Source organism: Schizosaccharomyces pombe, assembly GCF_000002945.2.
Source record: "Schizosaccharomyces pombe strain 972h- genome assembly, chromosome: II".
NCBI lineage: Eukaryota > Fungi > Ascomycota > Schizosaccharomycetes > Schizosaccharomycetales > Schizosaccharomycetaceae > Schizosaccharomyces > Schizosaccharomyces pombe.
The window spans coordinates 2,218,512-2,233,378 of NC_003423.3; the positions used below are offsets into that span (position 1 = coordinate 2,218,512).

The window sequence follows — 14,867 nt, forward strand, 5'->3', positions numbered from 1 at the left end:
AAAGAATAAACTAAACATAAACCCCAAATTACATGCCCAATCCCTTTTTTGTTCCTTTGTGTAAAACACCGTGCATATATTGTTGTTCTAGTTCTTTCTCTCTCTGCTTGTCATTTGTTTTATTAGATTGAGCAGACGGAGACGATTCAGTGATGGATGCAGCATTTTTTATACCCAACATTTTTAAAAATTTTGATTTTCGTTGATTTCCACCAGACAAACTCGCTGCAAGCCAGTAGTCAGTGTTTCCCTTATCCTGACTCCTACTTAACGAGTTTTTCATTTGATCATGATCATTTTCAGCTACGTTTTTTACTTTTCAGTGTTAACGAGCATTTACTGTTAATGCTTAATATACATACCCATAGGATCCTCCGCTAGAGTTTTGGTGTTTTTTATACTCGATCTTTCCCTTTCCTCTTTCCTGATACTATGTTAGAGTGGGAAGTAGTGATTTAATAAAAAGCATTAAAAAACATACTTAAGCTTTTTAACTTTATGCTTTAGCTTTTTGTATTGTTTTAACTCTTTTTCATCTGAACACTCATGTTAATGAAATTTAAAGAAACTTGCCCAACATACCGAGTTTTTTTTTTTCCTTTGATGAAAGCTTTCGAAAAGTAGAAACATCTGTTCCAAAAGGATGGATTTGCTTATCCTTCTTTGAGGATTTGGAGCTTCCCATTTTTTTTTTAGACCGTGGCGTTGGTGGAATTCCAATAGAGATAAAATCGTAAACAAATGAGCCAAATAAGCAATACCCTTAGACAGCTCGGAGTTTTATCTTTTTTCGTAAAAAAGTTTATGGATCTGAATACATTTCTAAACATTATAGTTAAGCTGCATATAGCCATCTATTGAGTACCAAAAATCTGTTCCGTTTTTGGAAAACATCTAGATAGATCGGTTGGCAATCAATTATTCTTCTTTTTCTACATCTTTTATGATCTTTGATGCTTCCTTGTGGTCCACTGAAGCTTCTGATTCAATTGTCTCAGGCGTCTCAACGGAAATAGCTGATGACGCTTTCATAGAAGGGACATTCACATTAGGTTCTTTAGCATTAGTCATTTTCTCTTCTAATTTATTTACTTCTTTTTTTTTATCTTTTTGATTCTTTTCCTGTAGTTCGGATCGCAAAGAAGATATCATACTGTTTCTGCTCTGCAACAACATATCAAGAATTTCAAGACTTTTTCCGTGATAGTCAACTTCATGAAGTAAGGGTCTATTTAGAGTTTTCCTTAAAAGATTAACAGTTTTGTCTTTAGCGGTAATTTGTCGTATTCTCTGATCCAACAGTGAACTTGATCTTGACGAACTTTGGCGGAGTAGACCTGTCTCCGTCCTCAGGAGTTGCTTTTTTCTTTCTTCCTCTAGTACTGATTTGTATTTATCAATTGACTGTTTGGCTGTATGGTGATATGCTGAAAGCGAACAGGACCCAGCAATTGTCCTCCATACCATCGGACGCAAACGACCATTCCATAGACATCTTCTTTTCGCAACACGTTTAGAAGCTTTTGTCCTGAGTATTCTTCCCCGTCATCATTAAAAGCCTCTATCTCATTGGGAAAACGCCAAGCTTGCATTTTATGATTGCAATGCTTTAAGTCGGCAGATTCTTGAAACATAAATCTATATACTGGGAGCATTTTTGGATCTTTAGACGGGACAAAGTAAGATAAAAATGTTGATTCTCTATCTGTAATTAAATTGGACATATAGGAGCATTCTTGTAAGGATTGCTTAGGAACCGCTAATGAGATCCCTTCATTGCCAAATTTAAGTTGAGATTGGCGCTTGTTCATATCATATCAATTCTTTCTTTGGAATAGTGGAATTAAATTTAAAAACTATGAGAAAAACATTGATTTAATTCAATTTCAAATCAGATTACGGCAAGGTGCACTTGTTGAGTTGGATGGTCCCATGAAAATTGCATTACAATCTCAATATAGATTACACTTTCAAGATTTACAAACTATTTTTTTTATCGATTTACGAATTTCTGAACGTATGGTTAGCTCGAAAATCCCATTTTGGTCGAAGCAAACGATGCAAATAGATACTAGGTAGATAATGGTAAACACCGACAATTTTAAATATTTTTTGGACAAATATATATAAACTTTTTTTTTTCTCCTGCTAAATTAATATGGGTCAACAAAAATTCGGATAGCGTTTTCCTGCAGAAACATAACTCGTTTACCAAGACCACTTTTGGTATTGACAACGCAATTTTTTAATAATGGCAAGTAAATTGCTTAGAAAGTTGGCATACCCAACTCTACCTGTAAAAGGAAAGATATATGATCCTTTTAGCAAGTTTCAACAAAATTTATATGGTGGGTCGAAAACCGAAGCTGGTAACAACAAAATCCCCAAGTTTGGACATAAAACGCGCCGTGTATGGATACCAAACGGTCATTCTAAATGGTTGTATTCAAATGTTTTAGAAGAAAAGTTTCATTTGTATGTCACGTCCCGAGTTTTGCGGACCATTGACAAGGAAGGCGGTCTTGACGAGTATCTTGTAAAGTCAACGCCTTCACGCCTTAAATCATTAGGACTGAGAGGAGTAGAATTGAGAGCATTGGTACTACATAAATTGGGTGCTAAAAACCCCATTCTTGAAAAGCTTCCTTCCGATTCAGGCGCACAGAAACGATACCTCGAAAAGGTTAAGGATGTGGTACTTAAATTAAATCGCAGCAAGAAGTTATACCAACAAATTAAAAGTTTAGTTGGAAAGGAACGATCGGTCAATACGTCTGTGTAACTTATAATTGCACCGCCTTGAAGTTGATTTATGAGTAGCTTGATTACTCTTGTGAGCTAAAGTTTTAATGAACAAATTTACGTTTTCAATCTTTCTATGATCGATCAGTTAACTGGGTTACTCATGGATTTAGCAACAATGTAGTAGTAATGCGTTACAATTAATTTGCCATGGTACGATGTTTATAACTTTCCTTTACATTTTTTTCCAAAAAGGTTACAATATTATCTTCTCTCTCTTATCCTTAAAAATTTTTGAGAAGAAATCATATCATGGAACTTATTTGTTTTATGTTTTTATAACTGGTCTTACAAGCGAGACAGAAGAGGACTTGCCTGATTTGTTTTCCAACTTGTGTTTTGTGATAAACCTTATAGTTCCAATTTTACTTATTTAAATGAATTATCTTAATTATTACTTTAATATTGACTTACCGAAGTTTTTTTCACTGGTTCCTGTGCATCCTCATATGTTTTTTGCTTCGAATTTCTGGAGTATCGGGGTTCAAGTAATATGGATCAATTCTCTCATGCATTTATTTTTGCATTCGCACATTTTGGTCTCATTTTTCAACAAAATATCTTTTCCCGTTTCAATAAATTCATTCAATGCCAATTACGGAGTCTGTAGAATAGTTAATGATTCGTTTGAATATGGGGGATAATAGATATTTATTGTGTAAACATTGATATCAGTTCCCATCTAGGCGTAGTTTTCTATCACTATAAAAGGTCTTGAAATTGAAAAAAAAGAAGTCATGACTGCTGGCCTTGAGAGCTTGTTCACTTTGGTTCTTGTGATGACAATGCGATCCATCTGACAAAACGGATGTATTGCTTTAGAGAGTATCCGATCAAAAAAAAAATTGTTCCTTGCTCATAACAGATTAGCCTAAATTAGAACAGAAAATATAATCAAGATCCTCTATGCGCCAAGTGATTAAATTTGATTGCTGCAAGTTGATTCAATTTCACAATAACAAATCCTATTCCAAAAAAACTGTTTCAGCTTTCTATTCATTTTATTATACTGATAAGGCATATTGTCTGGGCGCTCTTTCCTTTATTTAAACTGTCTACACAGAGTGTACGAAAGATGTTGAGCACATTGAAGTTGACAAAAATGTTCCTTGGATTACAAACTCATATTTGTCGTGATTTATTAGCCAAGCTTTTGGTTGCTAAATACAACCCAATAATCTAGGGACATTGAATTTTTTATAGGTTTTGTAACAGTACCTTTATGGCAAACCTGTTTTTCATTTTGACTTAAAGCAGCTACAAATGATAAACACCAAGTATCAATTGGGACAGTGAGCGAGTGATCCAACAAAAATTCACACAATTTAAGTCAATACTATATATTCAGGAGTTTAGGTGTAGCTGTTTTGAATCCCTTACTCGTTCCAGATATGTATTCCCTAGCGGAAATGTGTTGAGTATCTGCTGATATGGATTTCATACTTGGTTCAGCAAAACAATTTTGTGCTGCATCGTCTTTTCCAAAATTGGGAAAGCTTAGTATGCCAAATTTAATATTGCATTCCCAAGTTGTACTGCCTAGCCTGTCTGCTGATACGAATTTTACTGTGTGCCCAGCATGTAAACAGTTAGCAGAGAAATGTGCCATATCAGCATTTCCTCCATTCGGTAACTTATGAGCGTCAAAAGTTGTCCAGTATAAATATATATTTTCCCTATTGCGTACGTGACATACAGATCTTGGGGTTCGAATACCAAAATGACTATTAACAGCGTTCTTAGCCATATTAATGATGAACAGTATGCTTATAATACCGACTTTTAAAATTTTGGTGATAATATCATCAAATTGCATCAGAGAAATAGATAAAAGTTTCGACTGTAAATTCAGAATATCTGGTTTGGTCTTAAAAACAATTTATTATGGTGTACAGTAAACCTGAGATCCCAAAGGGTGTTCAGAAACGTCAATTCCACCTAGATAAAGTATACCTCTGAATTTTTTAAGTGATGAGAATTTATAATTATTCTTTAACTTGTAATAAATCCCTTAAATAAAGCTCAATGTAGAAATATAAGCCTGAATAGTATGTTCGCTATGCTCTCTTCAAACTTGATAGCAATTGTCGTTTAAAAAGCTTTTTGCATAACAGCTATTGATGAATTATTCAATGAATAGGATGCTCAAGTAAAGAACGTTAGCTTTCCAATACAATTTACGCTCTTTCTAATGTTTATGAAATAATGAGAAATAGCGTAGCGTATCCTTATGTGTTATTCACAAAATTACATAGCAAATTTTAATGAAATATCATATAGGCAGAGATTGTTGATTTTTTTTAGACCGGCGATTTTGTGTCTTGAGCCTTTCACGAACGAATTTAAAAATTTGATAGGTACCAAGCTTTATTGTTTGTAAATATTACTGCTCATTATTACGCTCTTTTTCTTGGGGAAATAATTCTGTATTGTTTTTTGGGAAACGCCAGTTTTAAAAATGTCGGAATCCGTACTTTTAGATGAGATTTTTACAGTCACTTCAGTTGATAAACAAAAGTATCAAAGAGGTTTGTGAAATTAAAAAAAAAAACAAAACAAGAGAAAGAAAACTACTAACCTTACCCAGTTTCACGAATTACGGCTGTCTCAGGCCAAAATGACATGAATCTTACTCTTGACATTAATTCGCAAATTTATCCTTTAGAAAAGGATGCAACCTTTAGTTTGCAAATCACAAGCAATTTGAATAGCCCTGATTTAAAGGAAGCTGCTGATTATATTATGTATGGAAAAGTCTATCGGGTGGAAGAAGCTAAAGATGAGAAAGTGTAAGTGTAAAAGCAGTTGTTAATTTATTTATTAACCTAATTACAAAGATCTGTTTATGTAAGCTTTGGCGGTTTATTGATGGCAATTGAGGGCTCTCATAGAAAATTGTATCGTTTGTCATTAGACCATGTTTATCTATTACTTAGAAGGTAAATAATGATCGTGGGTATCTTTGTCATGCTTTTCCAAGGAAAGGAAAGGAGAGAAGGAAAACGAATCACCTTTTAAAAAGAGCTTTTCTTCATCGTATTATGACATGTTAATTTTTTGGTGGTTTAATTCAATCTCTTCGTTTTAAAGTGAACAATTTAAAGTCTTAGAGATAAGGGAAGCAAAAAAGGTTCTATAATTTAAATGTTAAAAATAGTAATTGATATTTTAATTTTCCTATTTCTAAGTTAACCGCATTTTGGGTTTAATTCCAAGAGCAGCAACTTTCAAACTTGGATTTTTAAAAAACGCTTTGCTATCAGGTAGGTTCTTGTTGTCTTTGATTTTGCATAAAGCATCTTAATAGATGAAATATGTACGATTATGCCTAGCTTTATAGGTAGAAGAAACAAGTATAGTTTTTACAACATTATGTATCCAAGGAGTGAATATGACTAGTTGACCACAGTCAGTCGTGAAGATGTATATCAATACGTAGCAATAGTATAACAATTTATTCGCTCCTCATTGAATTAGACGAGAGGATCATTTCTAATAATCCGTGCAGAAATCGCTACATTCAACAATAAAGGATAGTTTCGTTAGATCACATATGATTTCGTTAAATGCAACTTAGCTTACTTTTTTAAACTTCTTTATTTAAATATTCGGTACGTTATTGCAATACGAGCTTTAATTAACAATTTCAAGTTACTCTGCCCAATTCTTTGTTCGCATTTACAATTTCGTTTGTAGAGACCGGTTCTTTTTTTTTTGAGTAAGTTACCTTTTTAATTTATTAAATATTGATTATCTAAAGAATATGTAGTTTGATATTTCGAGACGCATGAAAATAACTCTATTTCACGTAAACAAAACCAACTATCATCTTTTTGGATCAAGGGATTTAGTAATTTGAGATAATATTTTTTTTTTTGAAAATAAGAGAAATTATTGAGTCCTGCTTTTTTCCTCAAATTTCCTTTTTATTTTTTTTGTGTGTATTCATTTCCATGTTCATTATATCCTTCTAAAATTTTTCGCTGCAATTGGAACCGGGATTGTAAAAGTGTTGGGCCTTCCTGCACTTTAAGTTTTTACTCAGGTATTTATTTCTTTATTGATAATTTAAACATGGACTTTATTGTTGTTAAACGGTCTCGTAAAAAAAAAAATGGAAGAGGAAAATTTCCTAAGGTTTCAAACACCATTACTCAAGGTGATACAGATTTATGGTCACAAGATACTTTACAGCGTAAATTAGATAATTCTAGAGAAAAATTAGAGTACTCTGAATTTTTAAAAAGTGTCCAAAGTCAATTATCAGAATTTAAAGATCCTATCCACAAATGCATTATCCTTGGGCTTGGTAGAATACACACTTTAACAGCTTCTTTACAGTTGTCTCTCTTTTTTGAAATTATGAAAATATTTAATTTGCAACCAAGATTTTGTTCATTTTATGATCCAGCATTTCTCAAAGATGATGTCGAATTTCTCGAAAATAAAGGGTTTTGTGTTTTGCCAGACCCACCAACACCCAGCTGCTTAAAATACACTCTACTTTATATGCCACACTGCCCTACTTCACTATATGAAACTTGGTTAGCTGCCTATGTAAATGATGATCCCAGGCATTTTATCATGTGCGGCAACAATTTACAACTATATGTGGACAACAAGCCTAGTAAAGAAATTGTTTCTACGTACCCAAACGTCTACAAAATGTGTACCAAAAATTATTATACCCGACTTTTATTCCCTGAATTCCCTAATGTGTATGCATTCAATGATTTGTCTTTTCATTTTCATGATGCCCAGTCTTTTGTGGAGAAGAAGCAGCCGTCGAAGTTTGTTGATGCTTCAAGCGTTGCTGAGCACCCCAGTTAATAAAATCATGAAAAATGTTTGCATTATAATGACTCTTCGAGGGCTCTTGTATCCAAAGAAGGAAGCTTTTAAGGTAAACTTCAACACCTTCTTTCAGGTAAGGGGTATCAGCTAGTAATTTCAACAGAAGTTGCGAAATTGACGAGCCTGTAGAACCAAGTGATGCCTTTTTTCCGCATAATACATGTACTTTCTTCAGTGCTTCCAGTACATTTTTTGATGAAGGTTTCTCTTCTGTCCATTTTAACTTGCTAAGGCGATTACGAAATACCGCTTGCCCTTTTTCCTCCAAAACTTTGTGCTTCGTCTTTAAAATCATTTCCAAAAGTGGGATCAAAAACTCAAAACCAAGTCCGTTATTAGGTTGAGTCTTATAATAGTTATCAATAAGATCGATAACTTTAACTTTAAACTGAACAATTTGTTGTTTAGTTTCTTGGGCGTTCTTTTTCTTCTCCTTATTCGATGCTTTTTTGCGCTCTCGAAATACCTCAGCTAGCTTTTCATCCAGCGCAAGCATTTGCTCATCATTCATCAGCTCCTCCTCAGAACTTTCCTCGTCTTTGACCTTTGCATCGGCATCTTCTAATACCTTGTCAAGTTTACGCTCCAACTCCTCGTTGTCAGAGGCATCTTGATTAGAGATCATTTCCCAATCACTTTGTTCTTCAATTTCATCTGTGTCTATCTCCTCGAAATCATCCTCATCCATTTCTGTCTCGCCAAAAGCATCTTCCTCCACCTCTTCTCCAGCGAACATTCCTTCGCTGTCTTTTACACTTTCTTTAGCTTTCAAAACATCGCAAATTAAATGAATAGATTCACGGTTCATGTCTTCAGAAAATGAGGTAAATAACATATCAACAAGTTTACGAAGCAACAAGGAAGGTCGAGATAATAAAGACAACATAACCTCAGTAAGGATTTCCATAGCTGTTGGCTCATTAGAGGTGCTTTCTCGCTTCGATTTTTTATTAAACACCTTGGAATAGCAATTATCGATATCTTCCAAAACATCAATTGAATCAGTGTCGCCAGCATATACTTGAAGAAGGACCAATGAGTACAGTAGTTGAAAGGCGTTTAGTTGTTGCAAATGTTGTGCTTTTTTATCAATTTTCTTGGTCACTTTGTGAAGAACTGACAAAGATTTCTGTACAATTTCGATGACCGACTCATCCATGCTAATAAGAAGATTATTTTTGGGACTCTTTTCAAGCTCTAATAAATAATTCAGTGCGACATAAGGCCAATTTTTATCACCCAACTGATGATCAGTTTGGGACTGTTGGAATGCACTGGAACTAAGATAACTCAACGCAGACATCAATCGCAAGCGGAACATATTTTGAGTACCTTCGCTAAATTTAGGTATTACTTCTTCAGATTCTGGTACCTCAAAGTAGCCATAAGCAATGAATATTTCGAGTAATTCACGAACCCAAGGTTCTTGTTTAATCGATCGCTTACTCCGTAATATACTAAGCATAGTATCAGTCGCCCATTGACGTCTCCATTCTACAGCTTTCGTATCCGAGGCGATATCTTCAGGACAACGTTTAACATAACTGAGCAATAGTTGAAAGAGTTGGAGAATGCCCTGTTCATCAGCTAAGGGAAGGATATGCTCAACTAACTTGGTATTGGTAACACGATCAAAATTCAACGAACCACGCTCGCCGAGTAAGTGAATGGCAATAGGATAGACCAATGTAGGGTTCTGCTTACTGACTTTTTCGAGTTTAGAGGTAACACGCTTGGCTGCACGATACAAATAACGATCTTCGTCGCTCAAATGGTTGATCAAACAATGAAGAAAATTTTTAGAAAAAATATCACCAATATTATCACTAGATACATAATCCAAAGCTAACTCCATAATTTGAAAGCCCCAAAATTTTCGTTCAAGTGAAGAAGTAGAAGAGAAAATGCCTTCATCCACGACAACGGCCCAAAAATCATGAAAAGGTGCCAAACCCGAGTATGTCTTGCGTTGATATTCCTCGAAAATATATTTCCAAACCATTGGAATTTTTTGTTTCCAAGCGCTGTTTTGTCCACCAGTTTCTGAAGCATCAGCCTGACGCATAATCTTGGAAAGAGTAACTAAATTAGATTTATGCAAAGGATGAGCTGGTTCCCAATTGGCCATAGCCACCTCTTCTGATTTAACATTATCTGGAACGCGGGTAAGGCAAAGAAACAAACCTACACCCTCAGTACTTTTAGAGACTGCGGGAGTTTGCAAAAGTTTGTTAACTGCGAGAAATGCGTTAGAAGAGAAGGAAATTTCGGGAATTTGCTCTACCAATTTATATATCACGTAAAAGCAAACATCTTGAAGCCAATTTTTCTTCCCAGATAATTGCAAAAGTAAGTCTACCACACGCTGAAAATCTTCGATTGTAGATTCCTTGTGCGTCAATATGCCAGAATATACAATTGACTGTAATCCAAAAAGCAAACCAAAATAAAAATCTCTTTCGTCTTGGCCTTTTAGATTCCCAGAAGCAGTGTTATGCTTAACCAACAAATCTAAAACATGAGTAGCTCGAATATCTTTAGTGCGAGTTAACAGCTAGTTCTTGGTTAGTTTAAGTAAAAAAATGCAAAGACAAGATAAATAATAAGTTGGAAAAGTATATACCTCTGTTAAAGCAACGGCAAATCCAATTCTCGCACTTTCGCGACCACTAGAAAGACCTTTGGTCAAACGGTTTAACGAATATTTTAATTCTTCTTCGTTTGACAAGGAATCAATGAGTTGAGCAGCAGAGCTTAACCGAATAGCTTTATCATTCGATGTAAGCTTAGTGAACAACTCTAATTGTGTTTTTGTAGCCATGTTTGGTACTACTACTCACAATCGAGGTTGTAGGGGAGTCTAAGTCAAACTTCGGTAGTAAGAGAAAAAAAAACAGAAAACGCTACGTATGCAAATCAAAAGATGAAAAAGCTTTTCATTTTCTAAATAGAAGAATAAGTAACAATTGGTAAAGAAATTGATAAATCATGGTTTAGCAGTGATAGAAATTTCAAGTTTTCGAAAGGAAGCTACAGACTCTCATCAATGCGAGTGTAACAATTTGCACTTTACTTTTGTTTAAAATAAGTTTTATCTCTTTTAAACTAATCATACAGTCATCAACATGCATTTCATTATGTGAGAAATAAAATCAATCCATTGAAAAGACCAAATCCTCGAAAATTTTTTCTTAGTATAAATATCAAACAAGTTCGGCTTTTTCATACGAAGACTAGTGATAAGTAGATGGGAACGTTCTCAAAAAAAGTCCCAAGAGTATCTTAAAAGGTTACAAACATCTTCAATTTGTTTCCAAGTTTCTACGAATTATGGGAATATTTTATGATAAAAGTCTTTACAGAATTGATTTTGAAGGATGTGAAATAAATTTTGCTTTCAAGCACTAGTAATTTGGTACATATCATATCCCTAAAAGTTTGTTTCTCTAATGATTACGATATATGCATCATCTTTAACTGCATCGAGTATACATTATCTTTTTTTGCCTGCTGTAAACCTCTCAACTCATAAACTGAAGCACATAAACAGCCGATAAAATCGGCGCTTGTAGACAATACTAAGAGATTTCATTATACACTTATATCACATTAAAAAACGTGAGTCTGTGAACTTTGTAATTTGTAAGAAATGATAATAAAACATTCCGGTCTCAAGGTGCAACTTCATAATCCTTAGAAAAATTGTTTGTTCTTGGAACAATAAGTGCCACATTCTTGATTCCTAAGATTACCTTTCAAAAATTGTTTGGTTAAATCTTGCTCGCATTTAACTTACAAATCCTAGAATTGAATGTCTTTCATAACAAATTAGTGCAATGGGGATTTTTGGGAATAATTAAATTTAAAAGAACATATTTGAATATATCTGTAATACTTATTATACCCGAAAACTCGTAAAATATTTCAATTACAAAGCGACCGTTTTTTGTTAGAAGCTGCTCATGGTAGTATAGGCAAGTTGAATTACGCAAACGCCATATGAATCCAAATGTTATAATCTATCAAAAGTTGAGAATTTATCGCTAATTAAAAAACTAAAATGACTCTGAATGGAAATATAATGAAATATTGCTTGTTAGTTGCTCTCTGTATTTGCTATTTTACGAAAATTCTAACATTTGTTTTTAGAGAAAAGGGGGAAATTTTAATCAGTTTTTTACTGATTGCGTTGGAGAGCATGTTTCGAATATGTACAGTTATTTTACCTAGTCCACTTCGGAATTGGTTTTATGAGCAATCAAAAAAGTGAGTCAGCTATTACTTATACCATTGTCACTGATACTAACCTCGGGGTTTGCAGAGTATACTCGTACTTTTTGCCTGAATTGTTGGTAGATGATAACGCGAATAAATTAACTGATGCAAGAGATACCATCGATTTATGTGCACTTCATGGGTATGATCTGGAAGAACACTTTGTTCGTACAACTGATGGCTACTTGCTTGGCTTGCATCGGGTGTATAAAAAGAAAAAAGGAAAAATTGAAGAGTTAAATTATCTCCCACCTGTATTATTTATTCATGGGCTAATGATGAACTCTGAAAGTTGGGTCTGCAACTTGAAAAAGGAAGATGCCATTCCATTTGCTCTTGTGGAACAAGGATACGATGTTTGGCTTGGAAACTTACGAGGAAACAAATATAGTATAAAGAATATCAAATTCAGCTCTCAAAATCCAAAGTTTTGGGATTTCAGTCTTGATAGTATCGCTATTTTTGACATACCTTCCATTGTTAAATATATACTGTCCGTTAACAGTTTTGATTCTATAAGCCTTGTTGGATTTTCTCAGGGCGCTATATTAGCATTTGCAGCGCTGTCTATTGATACTGAACTTCGCAATTCCGTACGAGCATTTATTGCTCTAGCTCCTGCAATTGCTCCTAAAAAGTATAGTGGTAGAACCGTTAAATCTATTATTCACGCTAATAGCCAACTTCTTTACCTAATGTTCGGTCGAAATTCCATGCTTGGTTCTGCTGTGTTTTGGCAAGCAGTTTTATATCCGCCAGTTTTTGCAAAAATTGTTGATCTGTTTCTTCGCTTTTTTCTGAGCTGGACCGGAAAAAATATTTCCGAAACTCAGAAAATCGTTGCATACTCCCATCTATATTCCTTTACTTCTGTCAAATGCTTTGTACATTGGGCTCAAATTACGCGTCGCAAAGTATTACAAATGTACGATGACAGTCCAGGATTTAAGCCAAGTTACTATACAAATCTTAACCGAATTGCTCGCTATCCGATTGAAAATATACGTCTACCTATTACTTTAGTTTATGGCAGTAACGATAACATGGTGGACATTGAAACACTCAAGACCCAACTTCCACCATTATCTCAATGCATTCAGGTATGTTCTGAAACAGTTGTAGCTTCATTTACTTAAGTGGAAACTAACAAGTTAAAATTAAAGATTCCTAACTATGAGCATCTCGACATCATCATGGGAGATACGAAAAAGGACATAGTAATTCAGCAAGTCGTAGAACAACTAAATCATGTCATTGCTGGAGATTACTTTGAAAGCATAAAAGAAGAATTTGGACTTGACACAGAATTGGTTGACGGCGTTATGAACCATACAATATAGTGTTCATCGCTTCTGAAACTGGCACAATGTATATTTAATATGTTAGATAAGTTTCTGTTCTAAATCAAACTGAAGCACAGTGTTGTATAGACTGTTTCATCGTATGTGCAACCCTTCTTATCAGTATTTGTATTAAACGGCTAAAAAAAGTTTCTTTGTTTAATTTGAAAAAGTCAATATGGCAACGAAAGCAAAAAAAACTATGCAATTTTTATATGTACAAATAACTTTTAGATAATGCAACAACTAGAAGAATTTGCTGAGTGAATTTGTAACAATTCAAGATTTTATTTCGCAAAAGTTTGAAATGGATTGTACTGCCGCTAATGCATGCTAAGGGGGTAAATTTTCTTTCAAAAACGGGAAATAAATGCTTGATTTTCAGGTAGTAGATTTTTTTCTCTTAACATAAATATCCCCGCCGGTATCCCTTCTATACACATTACCAGTAGAAAGATCAATGAGCCTAAAAACACGCTTCCCAACTTCGCTGGGGCTTGAAGAAATTAGCTCTTCATCTTCATTCAAATCTTTGTGCTCATCAGATGTTTTGTGGAAGTGAGTAGCGTTTTGTCTCATGTTTAATTCCTCAATCGAAGGCCACTTCAGGATTTTAGCAGCCTCTTGAGGTGTAAACGTTTCTCCCTCAGGCAAACTCTTCCAAAGGGATACTGGATTGGAACGCAAAGGAATATCGTTTCCGTCATTAAACTGCATCATCTCAGGTTTAGTACATGCGTTCAGCATTTTCTCCATAACTTCATTATAACTATGAAGAATCGGCTTCTTTTTTTCTTCGAATTCATCATTTATTCTTCTCAACTTTATAAGAGCTTCAATCCTTTGTGGAGATGTGTTGAATTTTCGAGCAAGCACTTCTATACTTGCACCCTGCAAGTATTCATCGGTAATTTTCATACGCAAAGAATGAGATATAGGCCTAGGAGGCTTAAAAAAAGGGTTTAAAGGGAAGGGCTGATTTGTATTAGGTCCCAAGCCTACATTACCAGATGATGAGGACTTTGCTTTCTGTACTTCGGGAGACATTAACCATTGAGCCATCATTAAACGTTGTTTATGACGAAGTGTATTCTTAGAAACTGAAGAAGCAACATCATTTGGGGGTGTTACAGATCTTGAGTTGCAAGCAACGTACTTTGAATCAATGTTCTTTTGAGTGTGTTTATTTAAATCAATATTTCCCCCATTGCTTAAAAATGCTCCAGTACTAAAGAATTGTTTCTTGACTGCTGAGGTATAAGTTTTATTTTGAGATAAATTAAAAGCCGTTTTAAGCCCTAACTGTGAGAATTCCACTGAATTCCTCATTTAGGTGCGTTGGAAAGGTTTCTTGTGTCACTCCCCAAAAGTTAGTAACACGCCCTAATTCTATTCATCAAGATAGATATAGAAAATAAACTTCAAAAAACCAATAATTAATGAGACGATTTAGGAAAACTCAAATTTAACCTCCGGCGGTCAAGCAATCTAGCTCCATTATAAGATCCGATTAACATACAGACGCTTGATTTATTTATGAGACAATAACTCTCAGTATGCAATAAAGTAAGATTTTGTTTATTCTATAGAATGTTT

General features: G+C 34.4%; 9 protein-coding genes and 7 long non-coding RNA genes across 16 annotated transcripts; 5 read left to right on the plus strand and 11 right to left on the minus strand.

The window, feature by feature from the left end:
- Nucleotides 1-28: 28 nt before the first annotated feature.
- tam10 lies at nucleotides 29-710 on the minus strand (the record flags this gene model as incomplete). Its single annotated transcript, NM_001356248.2, has 4 exons — nucleotides 583-710; nucleotides 482-536; nucleotides 363-424; nucleotides 29-315 (listed from the first exon to the last, which is right to left on the minus strand). The coding sequence occupies exons 1-4, from the start codon at nucleotides 683-685 to the stop codon at nucleotides 29-31; spliced, it is 507 nt and encodes a 168-aa protein (NP_001343159.1). The 5' UTR covers nucleotides 686-710.
- Nucleotides 711-918: 208 nt separating this feature from the next.
- On the minus strand, nucleotides 919-1,917 carry dbl3 (uncharacterized protein; the record flags this gene model as incomplete). The annotated part of the gene is given in 2 exon segments (NM_001021820.4): nucleotides 919-1,417; nucleotides 1,417-1,917. Coding segments are annotated over 2 exon segments (894 nt in total). The 5' UTR covers nucleotides 1,812-1,917.
- Nucleotides 1,918-2,213: 296 nt separating this feature from the next.
- On the plus strand, nucleotides 2,214-4,646 carry mrpl24 (mitochondrial 54S ribosomal protein bL28m). The gene has a single exon (NM_001356249.2). It carries the CDS (start codon nucleotides 2,252-2,254, stop codon nucleotides 2,780-2,782), a length of 531 nt encoding a protein of 176 aa, NP_001342721.1. The 5' UTR covers nucleotides 2,214-2,251; the 3' UTR covers nucleotides 2,783-4,646.
- On the minus strand, nucleotides 2,444-2,744 carry SPOM_SPNCRNA.5545. The gene has a single exon (NR_194899.1). It is a non-coding gene; the product is annotated as a non-coding RNA (long non-coding RNA).
- Nucleotides 3,116-4,963, minus strand: SPOM_SPBC14C8.11C (uncharacterized protein). Its single transcript, NM_001021822.3, has one exon. It carries the CDS (start codon nucleotides 4,616-4,618, stop codon nucleotides 4,139-4,141), a length of 480 nt encoding a protein of 159 aa, NP_595914.2. The 5' UTR covers nucleotides 4,619-4,963; the 3' UTR covers nucleotides 3,116-4,138.
- Nucleotides 4,964-5,134: 171 nt separating this feature from the next.
- On the plus strand, nucleotides 5,135-6,209 carry rpb8 (DNA-directed RNA polymerase subunit Rpb8). The gene is made up of 3 exons (NM_001021823.3): nucleotides 5,135-5,330; nucleotides 5,390-5,591; nucleotides 5,640-6,209. Exons 1-3 carry the CDS (start codon nucleotides 5,261-5,263, stop codon nucleotides 5,743-5,745), a joined length of 378 nt encoding a protein of 125 aa, NP_595915.1. The 5' UTR covers nucleotides 5,135-5,260; the 3' UTR covers nucleotides 5,746-6,209.
- On the minus strand, nucleotides 5,644-6,317 carry SPOM_SPNCRNA.1496. Its single transcript, NR_150383.1, has one exon. It is a non-coding gene; the product is annotated as a non-coding RNA (long non-coding RNA).
- A 147-nt stretch (nucleotides 6,318-6,464) lies between these two features.
- srr1 (SRR1 family protein, DNA-repair associated protein, Srr1, conflicting annotations across species) lies at nucleotides 6,465-10,326 on the plus strand. Its single transcript, NM_001021824.3, has one exon. It carries the CDS (start codon nucleotides 6,877-6,879, stop codon nucleotides 7,630-7,632), a length of 756 nt encoding a protein of 251 aa, NP_595916.1. The 5' UTR covers nucleotides 6,465-6,876; the 3' UTR covers nucleotides 7,633-10,326.
- On the minus strand, nucleotides 6,712-7,371 carry SPOM_SPNCRNA.5546. The gene has a single exon (NR_194900.1). It is a non-coding gene; the product is annotated as a non-coding RNA (long non-coding RNA).
- Nucleotides 7,475-10,518, minus strand: pol5 (rRNA processing protein Pol5). Its single transcript, NM_001021825.3, has 2 exons — nucleotides 10,280-10,518; nucleotides 7,475-10,210 (listed from the first exon to the last, which is right to left on the minus strand). Exons 1-2 carry the CDS (start codon nucleotides 10,475-10,477, stop codon nucleotides 7,529-7,531), a joined length of 2,880 nt encoding a protein of 959 aa, NP_595917.1. The 5' UTR covers nucleotides 10,478-10,518; the 3' UTR covers nucleotides 7,475-7,528.
- On the plus strand, nucleotides 10,347-11,344 carry SPOM_SPNCRNA.5547. Its single transcript, NR_194901.1, has one exon. It is a non-coding gene; the product is annotated as a non-coding RNA (long non-coding RNA).
- SPOM_SPNCRNA.5548 lies at nucleotides 10,652-10,923 on the minus strand. Its single transcript, NR_194902.1, has one exon. It is a non-coding gene; the product is annotated as a non-coding RNA (long non-coding RNA).
- SPOM_SPNCRNA.1497 lies at nucleotides 11,126-11,645 on the minus strand. The gene has a single exon (NR_150384.1). It is a non-coding gene; the product is annotated as a non-coding RNA (long non-coding RNA).
- SPOM_SPBC14C8.15 (triglyceride lipase-cholesterol esterase) lies at nucleotides 11,645-14,825 on the plus strand. The gene is made up of 4 exons (NM_001021826.3): nucleotides 11,645-11,751; nucleotides 11,806-11,922; nucleotides 11,978-13,031; nucleotides 13,095-14,825. Exons 1-4 carry the CDS (start codon nucleotides 11,717-11,719, stop codon nucleotides 13,269-13,271), a joined length of 1,383 nt encoding a protein of 460 aa, NP_595918.1. The 5' UTR covers nucleotides 11,645-11,716; the 3' UTR covers nucleotides 13,272-14,825.
- Nucleotides 11,828-12,170, minus strand: SPOM_SPNCRNA.5549. The gene has a single exon (NR_194903.1). It is a non-coding gene; the product is annotated as a non-coding RNA (long non-coding RNA).
- Nucleotides 13,028-14,611, minus strand: bot1 (mitochondrial ribosomal protein subunit S45). Its single transcript, NM_001021827.3, has one exon. The coding sequence runs from the start codon at nucleotides 14,598-14,600 to the stop codon at nucleotides 13,653-13,655; it is 948 nt and encodes a 315-aa protein (NP_595919.1). The 5' UTR covers nucleotides 14,601-14,611; the 3' UTR covers nucleotides 13,028-13,652.
- Nucleotides 14,826-14,867: the final 42 nt, after the last annotated feature.